Below are 16,924 nucleotides of genomic sequence, written 5' to 3' on the forward strand. Positions count from 1 at the left end.
TCTAGTAAACATCCCGGGTATGTTAAAATTTGAAACATGAAATCATAAATTATAATTTAATAAATAATCCTAAAAAATAATATAATAAATTTAACTCAATAATGTCATCAAACCAAAAACACTAAAATTTGAAATATAGCGCCAAGTTCGCACATCACTGAGCAAAGTCGCAAAATCGTTTTCAGTGTCTGATGACGAATTTCCCCACAAATCATTATCACTCAATTCTGCAAGTGGTTCTGATTTACTATCACTGTTCTCTAGCTGGTCTAAAACAGATTTTGACCTGAAGGGACGATTTTTGGATGCCATGGACGTTTCTCAGTTTCCAGGCAGAAAGAACAGTAAAAATGTAAGCAGGGCACAGGACAAAGCACTCGGGACAAAATGTATGTGAAATGCTTTGATACAGTAATGTTTTACTATGTGTATTTAGTGAATGTCACTTTTACAATTTTCAAATTTCCCACCAGCTCCGTCCCCCATACGTCCTGACGTTGCAGGGAACAGAACACGGAAGACAGATGCTGGCTTCAGCCGGAGGACATTGCCGGGGACACTGCAGGAGGGACATCGTGGGAGTGCAGGACAAGGTAAGTGAAGAAGAGATCCCGGAGCAGCGCTGCAAGGTATTCCTGAGTGTAACTCGGGGTTACCTCTTGTGGTACTGAAACTTTACCCCGAGCTACACTCGGGAATACCGCCAGGGAGGTTAAATTAACGACACCCCGAAATTGGTTCGCAAAACGCGATGTGTAAAATCTAATTGCATGGGTATTCACACCAATCCAATTCTAGTGCGGACACAAAAAAAGGGTCCTGCACCTTTTCGGTGTGGATGCGGTGCGATTTGAGCCATACAAAGTGTACGGCTCAAATCGCACCGCACAGAATTTGCATGTGATTTGCACAGAAATGCGGTGCGGTATTTGTGAATCACATGTGATATGTCACACCGCAGAAGTGTGAACCCAGGATAAAGGTACACTTTTCAGGGTACTAGGCACAATTAACATTTCTAATTGTTCCTATAACATAGTAAATATCCATTTTTGAGCTCAGATCCACTGGCATATAGAAAGCTTCTCCAAGAAAATTTTATTCAGTAAATGGTTAACCAGAGCATCTAACGTGAATTCTGTGTGGCTTCTGCCAATTGAGGTTCTGTGTACATATCACATGGAGATGTTGCTAAGAGGGAAAGAGAAAATTTATGGCCAATAATACATTGAATTACCAGTTGGAGACTTTATTTGAGGTGCAATGAGGACACCCAGTGTTTCATTTGAGGAACTGCATGTGTATTCATAGAACTAGGATTACGCAATCCATGGAATTTTCACCACCTTAATAGTAGCAAGCATGCATTAAAAGAAATTTGATGACATCCAGATGATTTTAAAAGCGCAGCTATCACTTCACAAAATGTGATCACTGTAGTCTCACGCAGCAGTAATTCTTCTACCAAACTATGTACAGTACAGGTCTAATTTACTCATGGATGTACTGTGTATTACAGAGCGCTCTCATTACACAAAGATTATAAAACAATAAGAGTGTCTTTTCATTTTATTACTCAACTATGCATAATGATATATTCAGTTTTGGAAAGAATACTTTGCATGCACGCCATAATAGTCGGAATATCATTTGTAATGGCCATTGGTAAGCGGTCTTCGCTCAGGAAAGAGGCCATTTTATTAATCATAGCCAAACTCCAGTTGTATTTTTTAATAGAGTAGGTAAGTGTTCTCAGCCGAACTCCAGGAGTTATCTGTATTGCATACAGTACCTATACTGGTCCAGCTTGGCACAATGTAAGTATGCATATGGCCAGGGCCAGTGCTAGACTATTTTTCCTAGGCAGGACCAACTACTTGCACCCCCTCCCCCCAAAAAAAAAATTAAAACATTTTAAAAACAGTGAAAAATATTAAATTAACAAAACATGAAACTGCTACATTTCATTTAAGGGACTTAGTCTGAGAGGAACACTGGAAGGAGCATCGTCTTCCTCTATCCTTTCTTCCTCATCTCTGCCGCCATTACACAGAGCAGGTAGGTATAACATGTTTGTTGTTTTAAAAAAAAAAAGTCAGCCTTTAATATCAATTTAAGCATACACCTGTGTGAGGGACATGTGTTGCCTACATGGGATGTACAGGTGTTCTGTGCATACAGCAGGCAGCCCCATTCATGTCAATTGAGATGTACAGCTGGTGCTCCCAATTTGACATCCATGTGGGTGCGGGTACACAAACCCATGCTGTTCGCATGCTCTTGCACACACACAAATGTCAAATTGGGAGCAGTGGCTGTATCCATGAAGCCACTGCAGCCCAAGTGACGTGACTGGGACTGCTGCATATGGATGCATGGAACACAACATTGTTCTCATACAGGTTTATGCCCGTATGATCGAGACCTATGTCATACTTGATAGGCCGCTAGGGGAGCTGAAAATTACTATAGTAGTTGGCATTACTATAGGGATAAATGTGATCTTCTGAGTCTTACTCTGTGCACCTTCATGCTTCCATGCTGCTTGTATTTTTATCAAGGAATACAAGGTGTTTTCTGATTGGATGAGGTGGAGAGGAGGGGCATCATGATCTCCACCAAGTCCAATTATAGACTTTTATAATGCATATGGAATGACAATAATAATCTAGAATTGCAATTTTTCCATTATCAGATTTCTTTATCCAAGAACCTTTTTTAGAAACCTAAAAAAAGAGGTGCATTCTGGAGGCATCTTGATGACACAACTCTGTGGTCACAACTCCAGTGGGGTTTCACTACTGTAGTCCTACTCTAATACACTCAGGTAAATGCCTATATATTTAGGATTACTTGTTCTAAGAAAGCAAACAGACCTTTCCAACTGTTCTATTGGAGACATATTTGAATGGCCATGCTCCTTTTGTAATATCGCTCATACACTCTCTGAAAAGAACCCAAATTCCCTCTTGTGCAACAACTTAACCATTTGCCCTCCGGAAGATTTACCCTCTTCCTGACCAGGCTATACAGCGCTGCGTTACCTTAACTGACAATTGCGCGGTCATGCACCCAAATGAAATTTATGTCTTTTTTTCCCCACAAATAGAGCTTTCCTTTTGGCGGTATTTGATCACCTCTGCGGTTTTTATTTTTTGCGTTATAAACAAAAAAAGAACAACAATTTTGAAAAACCCCCAATATTTTTAATTTTCTACTATAAACCATATCCAATAGAAAAATTTAGATTTAGGCCAAAGTGTTTTCTGCTGCATATTTTTGGTAAAAAAATCCCAATAAGCGTATATTAATTAGTTTGCGCAAAACTTATAGTGTCTACAAACTATGGGACATATACTGGAATTTTTTTTTCTATACTAGTATAGTACAGTAAATATAGGTACAGCTCTGTTCTTCCTCCCTGCCTAATGATCTGTGGGTGCCGGTGAACATCCATTCCCTGAACATAATACTACACAAACATTAGATGTTGCCATGGTTTAATTGCACATAACATGTAAACATTCACAGTGCAGGGAGGAAAAAGTATGTGAACCTTTGGACTTAATAACTGGTTGACCCTCCTTTGGCAGCAATAACCTCAACCAAACGTTTCCTGTAGTTGCAGATCAGACCTGCACAACGATCTGGAGTAATTTTGGACCACTCCTCTTCACAAAACTGTTTCAGTGTAGCAATATTCTTGGGATGTCTGGTGTGAATCACTCTCTTAAGGTCATGCCACAGCATTTCAATTGGGTTGAGGTCAGGACTCTGACTGGGCCACTCCAGAAGGCGTATTCTGTGCTGTTGCAGCCATTGTTTTGTTTAATTACTTGTATGCTTTGGGTCATTGTCCTGTTGCATCACCCATCCTCTGTGGAGCTTCAGTTGGCGGACAGATGGTCGTACGTTTTTCTGCAAAATGTCTTGATAAACTCTGGAATTCATTTTCCCATCAATGACAAAAATCCGTCCAGGCCTTGAGGCAGTAAAGCAGCCCCAAACCATGATGCTCCCTCCGCCATGTTTTACAGTGGGGATGAGGTTTTGATGTTGGTGTGCTGTGCCTTTTTTTCTCCACACATAGTGTTGTGTGTTCTTCCCAAACAACTCAATCTTGGTTTCATCTGTCCACAGTATATTTTGCCAGTAGTGCTGTGGAACATCCAGGTGCTCTTTTGCAAACTTCAAACGTGCTGCAATATTCTTTTTGGACAGCAATGGCTTCCTCGGTGGTGTCCTCCCATGTACTCCATTCTTGTTTAATGTTTTCCTTATTGTAGATGTGTCAACAAAAATGTTAGCATGTGCCAGAGATTTTGGTAGGTCTTTAGCTGACACTCTGGGATTCTTCTTTACCTCATGCAGCATTCTGCGCTGTGCTCTTGCAGTCATTTTTACAGGACGACCACGCCTAGGGAGAGTAGCAACAGTGCTAAACTTTCTCCATTTGTAGACAGTCTGTCTTACCGTGGACACATGAACATCAAGGCTTTTGGAGATACTTTTGTAACCCTTTCCAGCTTCATGCAAGTCAACAATTCTTGATCGTAGGTCTTCTGAGAGCTCTTTTCTGCGAGGCATGGTTCACATCAGACAGTGCTTCTTGAAACCAGTAAACCCAAAACAGGCGTGTGTTTTTTAAGGGCAGGACAGCTGTCAGCAACACATCAAATATCATCACACTGATTGGAGTCAAGGTTGGCTTACTCCTGGCTCCAATTAGCTCTGGGAGAAGTCATTATGCTAGGGCCTCACATACTTTTTCCTCCCTGCACTGTGAATGTTTACATGTTATGTGCAATTAAACCATGGCAACATCTAATGTTTGTGTAGTATTATGTTCAGCAGACTGTGTTCTTCTATTGTTGTGACTTAGATGATGTTCAGAGCACATTTTATGCCCAATTCATGCAAAACTCCATGTAATCCCAAGGGGTTCACATACTTTTTCTTGCAACTGTATATTCCAAAGGAAGCAGCAGATTGTAGATAGGTGGGTTTTGTTCACAAACAAGAAGAATGTCCTGTGTAGAACCAGTGCTGCACAGGATTAAAGTGGACACCATGTGGATCAGTGTTCAGGCCAGGGCTGTGTCAGATACAGTTGCAAAGGTAGCATTCAAGATGTGACTGTAAGAGTGTGAACCAGGTTGTGTAGCCATCTGGTGTGATAAAATAGCCAGTAGCCTGAATATTGGTCTTGCTCCAATATGTGGAAACAACCTCTAAAACCCTTCTGTTTTCTACTCTTGTTGATGGATAGGTGTGGATGGGAAGATGTAAAAAATAGTATGCTGTGTGGATTAGCTTTTATACATATAGCGGATTGCCCTTTGACCCACCATGCTTAGATGCAGCAGGCTTATTTTACTCTGTTTCTCACCATCCCTTGGGTTGCTAGAAACCCCTGGGCTCCTGGACCTGGAATGCTCAGGCAACATACGTTTACTTGTTTCCAGGGGCCAACTGACCATTCTGGCACTCAGGCACTGCCCGAGGGCCCGGGGTCAGTAGGGGGCCCCATGAGATGCCCCTGGTACCTTTCATAGGCTTTTTTGGGTGTGGTTTGAGTGTGGCTGAGGACACGGGCCCCATGATCCCCTATTGCCCAGGGGCCCCATGAGTTGTCAGTCCGCCCCTGCTTGTTTCCTCCCTCTCTGCAGCTCACAGGCAGCGGTGGTTGGACATGTAATTTGCAGCTAGGTGTACAGTCCTCCATTGTTAGGCAGCGAAATAGAGGCCCTGCAGCAAGCTGCTTCTACTCTTCCCCAATTGTTACCAGAGTACTGCGCTTCAAGTGGGGTGGTTCTGCATCTCCAGCCACCTGCCTGTGGTGCCAGCCCTCCATCTGTTCGCCTTTCTACCCTGACATACCCTATACTTCACCGTGAAAGAAGCTGACTGAGCCAAGCCATAGATCAGTGTTTCTCAATCTTTTTTCAGTCAAGGCATCCTTTAAAATTATGGACAGTCTTGAGGCACCCATTTCTAAAATGGAGTGCATCAAGACTGTCCATAATTTTAAAAGGGCACTCCATTCTAAAATGTGAAAAACTATTTTAGTTTTAGATAACGCAACATCCATACATGTAGGACACCCCATTAGAGGTGATTAATTCCTCCAAAGCAATTACACTTTTGCACACTGGTACTGACTAGTATTCCAGTGTTTCTCTTCTCCCTCACTTTTTCTCCATCACTCAGCTAATGTGATCCCAGCACTGATGGAGAGGGGCGGGGGAGGGTCAAACTAGGATGCTGTGCAGGCAGCTGGCATCCTCCTTTATATACTGATGATATCATTGGTTGTCAGGACATGGTGGCTAGAAGGTCGTAATGGTGCACAATGAAAGCCTGTGACTTTGTGTAACTAAAAGGCAGGCTTGTTCCACCCTCTGGCTTGTATACAAGTTTTGGGCAATTTTTAAACATTTTGCCAAGGCACCCCTGAAGAAACCTCAAGGCACCCCAGGGTGCCTGTTCACCCTGGTTGAGAAAGGCTGCCATAGATTATACAAATTTCATTCCTTCCACCATGGGTGGAAGGAAAGAAAATCACTTGATTCCCCCTTCAACACAGTCATTGTTGATAGGATAATCCCTCCCACAGCGCTATTGTGTTCTCTAGGTGGGGAGCCTTCCCTACCGGCAGAACACAATGATCACTCCTGGCGGCTAGCCAACAGTGATCAACTGGTTGTACTGAAGCTGATAATTGAATACAACCAGCTGGCTGAGATTCAATCCATCTATGGTCAGCTTAAGAGGTCTCAAGTAGTGGTCATTCTCTAGTATCTGTGGCTACAGAACCTTATAGAGACTGTGCTGTATTACCATCTAGAGTCACAGAGACATTTCTCCAGTGAATTCCTGTTTGTACAGTTTCATAATAGGTGTACTATTATTCTTCACTGTATGCATAAAATTGATGTTATACTGGTTCGCAAGAATAGAGAACTCTGAAGACATACTAGTAAGCAGGGGCAGACTGACAACTCATGGGGCCCCTGGGCAATAGGGGATCATGAGGCCCCTGTGTCCTCACCAACACCCAAAAAAGCCTATAAAAAAGCCAATGAAAGGTATCAGGGGCATCTCATAGGGCCCCCTATTGATCCCGGGCCCTCGGGCAGTGCCCGAGTGTTCAAATGGTCAGTCCGCCCCTGCTAGTAAGTGATCATCCATGTTGGCACTCACTTCAGACGAACAAATAAGTACCCCTTAACATCATGGTGGTGCATTATCATACGCAAATTAACTTTCTGTATGCTGTGCATTGTCATGCTTTGCTGTCAGCACACCACAACATAAAACCTAAAATTGAAACAAGAGGTTTTTTTTTTGTAATGCAGAGCAATACAAAGATGGATCCTATCTGTGTGCGGTGATGCGCTGCAATGACTGTGTGCGTTTGGCAAGGTGCGATGGGGTACCACTCAAAATAAATGACACTGATTGTGAATTCCTGTGTGTTACACCCATTTTACTTCTCATAACTGCAACACAAATGTGTGAAGCTGGTCTTACTTCTGTATGGTTGTTTCATCACAAGATCGATTTATAATAAATAATTGCAAAAGAATGTAAATGCAAATTATTACCTGCATGCCAGTGTTTGTGATCAGGCGTGGCTTCTCATCATTTACAGCTTTGATGGTCACATTGATAGTTATTGACTGGCTCTGGCGATTTACATCTGCAGCATTGATTATAATTGTGAAGCTGTCATTCTTGGTTTCACTGCCATTGTGCTCATACACTACTTGTCCTTGATTCAACTAGGGAAAAATACGTATGGTCATTTATGCACAAATTATGAAAGTATACAAAGACAAGGCTTTTTAATGTACATCTACTGCTTATATGTTAAACTGAAACCACGCTTTTGTTAAGAAAACCACAATGTTCTCCAAGTCATATATAATCGCAAACATATAATAGCAAACGCCATTGCAAAGTCTTACCTGTCTCTGTTCAGTGCAAAACTGACACATGCATTATGATTGCTTCCTCCTTCCTGTGGCCTAGTCTGCTATCACACACATGATCACTCCCAGTTTTGCAACAAGGAAAAAACTGCTGGCAAAAGCAGGAAGCCAATGAGCTGAGCAGGAAAATACATTTGTAGGAGCCACATATACGTAAACTGTGTACAGAATGCCCTAAGTTGGCATGTTTGCAAAAATGTTTTTTTCCTTTTTATTTAAAAGTTGAGTTTATAGTTAATGTTTCTGTACAGGCAATGGTTAGTGGCCTTGTCTTCCTCAATTTGCCATAGACCCTGATTTTTTCAAATATACTTCATTGTAAATAATTATCATTGGCTATTCCCATCTTTTAATGCATCATACACCATACATATTGGCTTTTCTTGAACCTTGATTTAGGACTGTTTATATCTATGGAGCCTGCTTACATCTATGAATTTTAGTGTGGGAGCATTTCTAAAAAAAATACAACATGCTGAATTTTTTTGAGCAGTAATTAGTTCATTAATACGTCAAAACAGCCTTCAATGTGTTCATAAAGCTCACTTTAATGTGTGTAAAATGCTTTAAAGTGTATCTGTAGCCAACATATTTATTTTTAGTTTTAGAGTGATAAAACTTTTATTGCTGTGTAAGCAGGGGTTAGTACACTTTTTAAGGAAACCCCTCCCCCAGGTGGGTACTGTGGGTTTTGCTATCCTCTTTTTGTATAATATAGGGCCGGAAGAATTTTCAGGCCAGAGGTTGATGGGAAAAGGTAGCCTACAGAATACCACCATGTGAGATTACAGTCCAAGTGAAGTACGCCCTTTGGGGTAGGCCCAGTATAGGCCCCATCGAAGAAGCCACCTAAGGGAATGTACAGTGAGGGAACTGGAAGTGCTGCTTGCCATCCCTGTGTTAGAGTTGAGTTCGGAATGTGCAGTATTGCTGATGCTGGGTGTAAGGAGGGTGAGGCATATTTGTGTATTGGAAGGGACTGTGCACTCTAGTCATGTTGACAGTAAAACTTTGAAATGGCCCATCATGTGGACAATAATTATTTTCTTCAGGAGGACCTTGGGCCAGGAGCATGTGAGTAACCAACATGGTGGAATTCTTTCATGCTATAGATGCATGATACCCTATCTCATCCATGTTGCAGGAGGATGGTGTGAGGGACCCTTGGCCACCATAACCTTTGCTGGAGGAGAATCAAGACCCTGCTAACAGCTGTCTGTGTGCCCACTGGGGAGATTTACCCTCTCTATGAGTCCTGGGAACCATTTTCACTGAGACAGAATGTGATATTAAATACAACATTTTTAGTTACATTATAACAGAACAAAAGGTGAGACGAAACTTTCCAACAGCTGCTCTAGTGAGGGGGTTAGGGGGTTACCCCCCCCCCACATTAGAGAAATGTTTTTTCTTCCTGTTGTGTCCCTGGCAGAGGAAGTAAAAGGAAATCTTTACAATAAAAAAGGTTTAACTTTTCCCTACCCTATCCGAAACATACAAAAAGAAGCTATAGATACAATCTGACACATTTTAAGCATGAAATAATGCTTAGGTATAGGCGTGGTTAGGATTTTGGAACCCTTGTTTATCTCCTTATCTGCTGGAGTTTATTGAGCTATATTACAAATATACATTTATTTAAAACTCACCTCATTCCAGCTAAAACTTCTTATATTTTGTCCCTCTTTGTCAGTAATACGTCCATTTATTGGTTCATCCAGCACTAGAAGTTCAAGGTGGAGACTGAGATAGTAATCACTGTGAATCTGTAGTATGCTGCTGGGGAGAACTGTTTTACCACCTTCCTGGATCATCATATCACTGGCTTCCACTGGTATATAGATTGGCAGAATTTCTAGAAGAACGACAATCTCTTGAGTTGTGTCTCCTGCAGACACCTCTAATATCATGCGGTCAGGTAGCATTTCTGAGGCTGAATGTAAATACAGGATCTTTCCTTTGTTAATATCCTCCTGGGTGAAAGTCTGTACTGAGTCCAAACTTGGTGACCCATCAGAAGACAGTTCCCCACTGCTAGAGACCAAATATCCAAAAGTTGGGGGATCTGTTAGACTATATGCAATCTTGTGTGGGAATATGCCCTCTGCAGAGACCTGTAATTACAGTGTTATTTACAATTGTAAGTTTAGTTACTGACATAAAATCATTTTAGTTCCACATAAAAATTGTAAATGCAGTACAGAAAAGTTAAAGTTTAACGAGCTAATATAATTTTCTTTTTAGTTTTGGATAGAATAGGGAAGAACTAAAATCCTTTCCAGGTTTGTTGTATTTTATGTGTCATCACTGGGGAGATGTATCTTCACTTCTGTAAAATGTTGGATTTTCAATTAATTTCTGTCTGGGTGGCAATGTTCACCTGGACAAATAGAAACAATAATTTTCCCCAGTGGTGATACAAACAGCAGCAAAAATCCAAAAAAGCTAAAACGTTTCCTATACTATCCAAAAGTGAGCAATAAAAAAAAGCAAATAAATAAAAACTCACTAAAAAGATATAAGTAGAAAGGGGAAGTGTGCCTAATGGCTGCTGAACCTCAGCCAGTAAGTCTACCATGTAGCTATATGCTTAGGATCATTGTAGCCATACTAGTGCAGCTACTGCAACCATACTTGCAGCTACAATAATCCATGGGAATCAGAAAATGTGATAATGGCAGCAACAGGGGAAGCTGCAAACCTCAGCACCTGAAGTTCTAAAATAAGGAACCATGTGGGTTGACAAAATTCTCTCCAGAACTCAATTTTAATTTAAATGCAATAACAGTCTAGTACTATTGTATTGTTATTCACCTATACCAACATATAGGAAGGAATCTTGAAAAAAATATTTACAAGATTACACAGGAAGCAATGTATAATATGCCAATTCTTTCAAAAGTAAAACTTGCTTTTACCCTAGTGGGTGCTCATGTAGATATTCACTGAGGATGATTTGTTCCCCGTATGTGCTTTTGGATATGTGCATATAACTTTTATAATATTCAGGAAAAGAGCCCCAAAGTCATGTCAGAGTAGAATAAAGATGTGTGGAAACAAAGACAGATGTTAGGTATATTCTTAGCATCCTAGGCCACTTGTTCAGACAAAATATATAGAAGTTCACTGGAAAAAGGGTAGGGCATCTTACATTTTCTGAGCTATAAGAAAAGGTAATATTTGTGTGGTTTAGAATAATTTTACTGAAATTAATTGGGTTAATGTGTGTACCAAAACATATTTAAAGGACACGTGTAAGAGAAGTTCTTTTATTTTGTTTTTGGGGACATTAAATAGTAAAACTTCATGTCTGGTTTTAAAAATTTGGTAACTTGGAAGATACCATTGTTGTTTCATAGTAGGGTTTTAATGAAAAATTAATCTTTCAATTAATTACATAAGAGCTACAAAAAGATCAGGTTTGATTATTGGAGAAAGAATTTTGACTTTTAGAATGAGCTTTATGTTTGCTGATTTATGTGTGCTATAACCTAAGGAGCAGTGAGAGTAAATATCCAATTAAAAAAAAATTAAGGAAGGAAATTATTTTAAAAACTCACCATAAGATACTCCTTACTAATCTTTGCAGATTCCCCCTGAAAGACATACACCTTCTCATTATGGATCACATTCAGAGTCACAGGTGGAGAATCGGTGAGCACTTGTACCTTGATGTCGCCCACAGCCACCACCTGATTAGCTTCAACAGAAATCCGGAAATGATCCCTGTTACTTCCTTCTTTACTGTGTTGATAAACTACAAGTCCATCTGTCAATTCTTGCTGTGAAAAAGAATCTGTGGGTTGCCCCCCTTTTAAAACTTCTCCCCATCTTGGTTTAGTACTGATATAGTATTTGATTTCATCTTCTGTACGTAGATCTAAGTTGGTCTCCACTTTAAGATTTGTGGCAGACAATGTCTCTTTGCCACCAGGAAGCACATTTAGGGTGGTGATATTAGAAATATGAATGTAAGGTTCAGATGCTTGGACTTCTAAAATAGTGGTAAGATGATGAAGCCCATCAGACACTCTCAACTGTATAGAACCCTGGTCTGGTCCACTATGAATAAACAGAATTCTGTGTCTTCGGAGGTCCTCCTGTGTGAACCTGACAACAACAAGTGATGGGTTATCCACGAAAACAATTCTTCCAAAGGGAACTCCATATCGAACTAGCACTATTTGTGAATCTGTTGATCCTGAGTCTGGATCTAAAAATGCAATATCATTTGTAGTTAGCAATTTCTGTCCATCACGAACTACAGTGAAAACTTTCTGCACTATTTGAAAAGGTGGGTTGTCATTAACAGGTTGAATGGAGACACGAAAGACACCTCTCATCACTTCTTGGTCTTCAAACTCTTCTTCTCCACTTGTATCAGAGGCACTACCATCTTGCTGCCGTGAGGCTACAAATGGTATATCATCTTCAGTAGTTTCAGAACCATCATGCCGGTAAAAAATTAAACCATCAAGAATGTCATCATTGGTAAATTCTGATATTTCTTCTTCTACAAGATCACCAGACTTTCTTATTAGTGTTCCATGTTGAGGCCCATCAATTACTTCATAAATAAAATCAACACTACTGCCACTTTTTAGAAAAAGGTGGTGTGAGGTTATTTCCTCCTCCCCCCCTTCCAGCACATGTAATAGTTGATTAAGAAGCTGCGGGGCATCTGGATCTGCACCAATCAGAATTTTGTATGTGTACACTGGAGAAGCCTTGCCGCGATGTAAGACCTGGAACTGAAACTGGTCTTCGGTATCTTTTGTGTTACGTACTGTGGCTGTGTAGCTGATGTGCTCATTCACTAGGTCTTCCTGGGAAAATCTTGACCCTTCAATAAGGCGCCTGCCATCAAACTGTAAATTTCCCTTCTTGGGAGACTGAACAATTAAGTATGTGAATAATGCCAGTTCATGACCTTGCATAATTGTGTCAACCTGTAAGTGCTTATGTGGGAGAATAATTTCTCGTGTTTTTCCCAGTTTTAAAGGGATCATCCTCATCATTTGAATACCGGACCGCTTTACCTTGACCTGCAGTGTTTGATTACTTGTTACCTGTGTTCCCAATTTGAGTTGAATTTTCAGATCTTCACTCATTTCATCACCCCTAATATCTGAAATTGTGCTGAGGTACCTCACTCTTGATTTCTCTAAGTCACTCTGATTAAATGTGTCCGTGGCTTTCCATTCCTCTCCAGCCACCAGTTTCTGTATAACTCCTAACCTGGGGTTCTCAATTAAGTTATACAAGATTTCCATATCCAGTTTATCTATTTTGGTTAATACTGGAAGGTTGGAAGGAGTGATCAATGCAGATGATCCTTCAGATACCACCACTGCTTTTGATGTCATATTCCTTTGAGGCTCCAGCACTATAAAGCTTGCATATGCCAAAGAGCTTCTTGTTGTTCCATCAGTAGCCTGTAGCGTTAGCTGTGCCTGTTGTCCAGACTTATGGATAAACACCACTCGGCCTTCTTCTAAATCCTTGCAAGAAAATTCTTGAATGGCTTTTCCAGGCTTGTGTTGAAATTCAACATGTCCTTCTTTTGAACTTCCCATAATATAAACATTGAGCAGATCACATGGTGTATCAGGGTCACTGATCTTGATGATATCCCCTGTTAGCGTTTTTCTACCTCTTTTTAAAATTCCTAATATATTACCTTTAGGAAACTCAATAGATGGTATAGCTGTCGAAGGTGTTATGATTATTGTAATATTGTAACGCTGAGCTTTCCTCAAGCATTCTGGAATGTTTACACTACTAGCCAATGAAACCTCTAAAATCAGATGGTCTTCTTGTGACTGTGATCCATCATGAACATATTTTACCCTATGATTGGCAACATCTAATAGTGTAAATTTTCGTCTAGATTCAGCACCAGGTATGTCAAGCTCCAAGTGTCCTTTTTGAGTGTCATTTATTATACTGAAAAGAAACTGAGACTGACGTATACCAGATTTTCTTAAGTCAATTGTGGGATGAAAATGTCTCCATTCCAAAATGGAAAATCCCCCTCTTGTTACTAACAATGGCTTTGGGTTAAGAAGAGAAGTCAGTTTAGTACTACTGGGTTCCATCTTGCAAATATCAAAAATATTGCTGACTACTGTGGGCACTGCAGTGGTGTCAGGGGTAGAGGATGAAGTAATGACCTCTTCATATTCAACATAGTCATCATACTTATCACAACCATCTGTAATATCTCTGCTACCCAAAGCATCATTAAGCCCTTTCTTCATGGAATTTATCTTCAAATCTGAGACACAGCCAGAGAAAGATCTGTATTCCATATCATCTATGAAAAGTCGACCAAGAGGACCTTCCCTTATTTTAGCCAATGAGATCTCATCTATACCTCCAAGGTAAAGATTGCCATGTAAATCTAACATTTGTTCAAGGTTATCAAGAGAGACCTGAGAGGACGTAGTATCCACAATCAGCTGAATTTTAGATTTGTCTATGAAAACTTGGACATCATGTGGTTGGCTGTCACTTACATAAACCATATTTTCAATTTTCACTGCAGACCTTCCTGTATATAGTGTACCCTGTAAGTGACCACCAGCAATTTCAAAGTATAAGTAGGATTTTTGTGGTCCAGACTGGTAGATTAGTGGGGCACGCCCTGGTCTTAAGGTTTCCAGAGTAAGTTGAATTGATCCTTGTGATTTCATATCCCAGTTAGGGAATATTATGTATGAACGTGGCCCAAGAAATCCAAAGGATTCAGCTGAGTTAGAAAAAGAGTTGATTTGGCAATCTTCCCATTGTCCATTGAGCTCTGCTTGAGAATTGGAGCTAGAAAGCAAGTCAATGTTGTCAAATCTGGCTTCTAAGATGCACCCATGAAAAGTAGGGATGTCCTTCAAATGATATGGAATGTTGCTCGTACCAGTTCCACCTAGAAAGATGCCATGGTCAAGATTCAACTTTTGTGAGGACCAAGGAAGATCCATGATGCTGGTAAAGTTGTTTAGAGTCAAAGACATCTGGGACTCTGAAATAATCAAATTTAATTGGTATGTCTCTTTGCTTTTTAAAACCATCCATGATGGGGAATACAAAACGGATTCTCCTTCACCTCTTTCCAAGCGAGCCTGTGGAAAAATATAAAAGATGTTGCAACCATTAAGTATGTATATAGTTTTCACATATATTTTTATAATTTACTAGAAATACAAAAGAATGTGTGACTAGATCCTGCTCTGAACATTAGGCTAACTCTATTATCAACTAAATACAAACAAACACCCTTTGCGCTGGATGCATGCAATAAAGTGACAATAAAAATTCAATGATTAACACAAAATAATGAAAGAACAACACTGCTGCCATCTTCAATCAAATACACCGTGCATACAAAACAATGAACATGAATAGCTCTATGGCACTGTGAGAAAACATATAATCATAAAAAAAGTATGAAAATAAAGTTCATATTGACACATAGATATCAGTTGCAATGTGATAATCTTTGAATACTTCCAAAACCACCACATGCTCAAAAAATGTAATCCCTTTTAGGTATGCACTCACCAGACCCACATGCCTCCCACTCTCATGGTCAGCATGTATCACTTGTGAATCTCTAAATAGGGCATCAATATATGAACTCCAACATCTCCATGCTCTCACCACCGCCAGATCCCAAACAATGGCGATCCTGTGTCACTTCCAGTTCAGACGTCACTTCTGGTCGCCAAACAGCCTCACTCTGACGCGTTTCGTTACTTTGACTTAGTCATAAGGATCTACTCTAGTATCACACTAACAGGATCAGGCAGTTTAGCCATGCAAGCAACACAAAGACTAGGAGCAGAGAAAGGCTGATAAAGATAGGTTGCCCACTCTGTGTCAGTACGCCTAGAAGTAGGACACACAGTTGCCGTATTCTGCTAGGATTTAGTTCTAGGTATATAGATCAGCCAACAACATGGTTTGTGTGTGGCTTTGTGCCCCCACTGGCAGCATTGCCTTAATAGGCCACAGCCTATGTCTGTTATGCAGAAATCAATGCTTTTATAAACTGCACAGGTTATGCAGGCAAAGTTCTAAGCAGCCTACACGCAGTGGCGTCCCAAAGCAGGTGCGGGGGGTGTGGTCCACACCGGGTGACACCGGACCCACTCCACAAAAAGGTAAGTTGTAAAGCAAGCCGGGATCGTCGGCTTTCTTTACAACTTACCTTTTCTTGGAGCAGGTCTGGTGTCACCCCGTATAGGTTGCATGTGGACGATCCTGCGGGGTGACTCCGGTGTATCGGCAAGATGTGTCTCCCATGTAGATATGTCCCCCTGAAGCAACTGCGCATGTCCCGGTTTCAGGCGCGATCAATCTATGATAGAACTACTGCTATCATTGATTGATCGTGCCTGAAACCGGGGCATGCACAGTTGTCCCGGACCCGCTTCAAGAAAAGGTAAGTTGTAAAGAAAGCCGACGATCCCCGCAAGATGGATCAGATCTGCGGATTGAGCATAATGGATCGGAGTACCAATCCATTATGTTCAATCCGCAGATCTGATCCATTCTGCGGGGATCTTCGGAGGGGGTGTCACCAAGTGTTACTGCACCGGGTGACACCAACCCTACGGACGCCTCTGCCTACACGTATATATATGTATATGTACATGGAACTAGGAATCAAAAATGGAATAGAGACAGCTTGCCTGCTCAGCTTTAAAAAAAATATTTTGCCTTGAGTTTACAATTTTACACTAGAGAAAAACAAACACAAGTATACTTTACGTCCTCATGCACACTGGACTTTTTTACAGCTGCTGTTTTTGGCTTTTGACATTTTTTTCTACAGCCAGTAAACCCCCCAGCATCCTGTGTTCATGCACACATAGACTGTAATCAACGTTTTTTGGCTGAAAAATGCTCTAACGCTGCAAAACGCGGTAAAA

General features: G+C 40.7%; 1 protein-coding gene across 1 annotated transcript in view; it reads right to left on the reverse strand.

Annotated features, from left to right (window-relative positions):
- CSPG4 (chondroitin sulfate proteoglycan 4) overlaps positions 1–16,924 on the reverse strand; it is a 125,004-nt gene that overhangs the window by 38,504 nt on the left and 69,576 nt on the right. The window contains exons 3-5 of the mRNA XM_089671355.1: positions 11,555–15,112; positions 9,644–10,108; positions 7,608–7,784 (exon numbers count right to left, since the gene is read on the reverse strand). Of these exons, the coding sequence (XP_089527481.1) occupies positions 7,608–7,784; positions 9,644–10,108; positions 11,555–15,112 (4,200 nt within the window). The remainder of the gene's footprint in view (positions 1–7,607; positions 7,785–9,643; positions 10,109–11,554; positions 15,113–16,924) is intronic.

Source organism: Staurois parvus, unplaced genomic scaffold, assembly GCF_062004578.1.
Source record: "Staurois parvus isolate SC_StPar_1 unplaced genomic scaffold, SC_StPar_1.0 ptg000105l, whole genome shotgun sequence".
NCBI classification, from domain to species: domain Eukaryota; kingdom Metazoa; phylum Chordata; class Amphibia; order Anura; family Ranidae; genus Staurois; species Staurois parvus.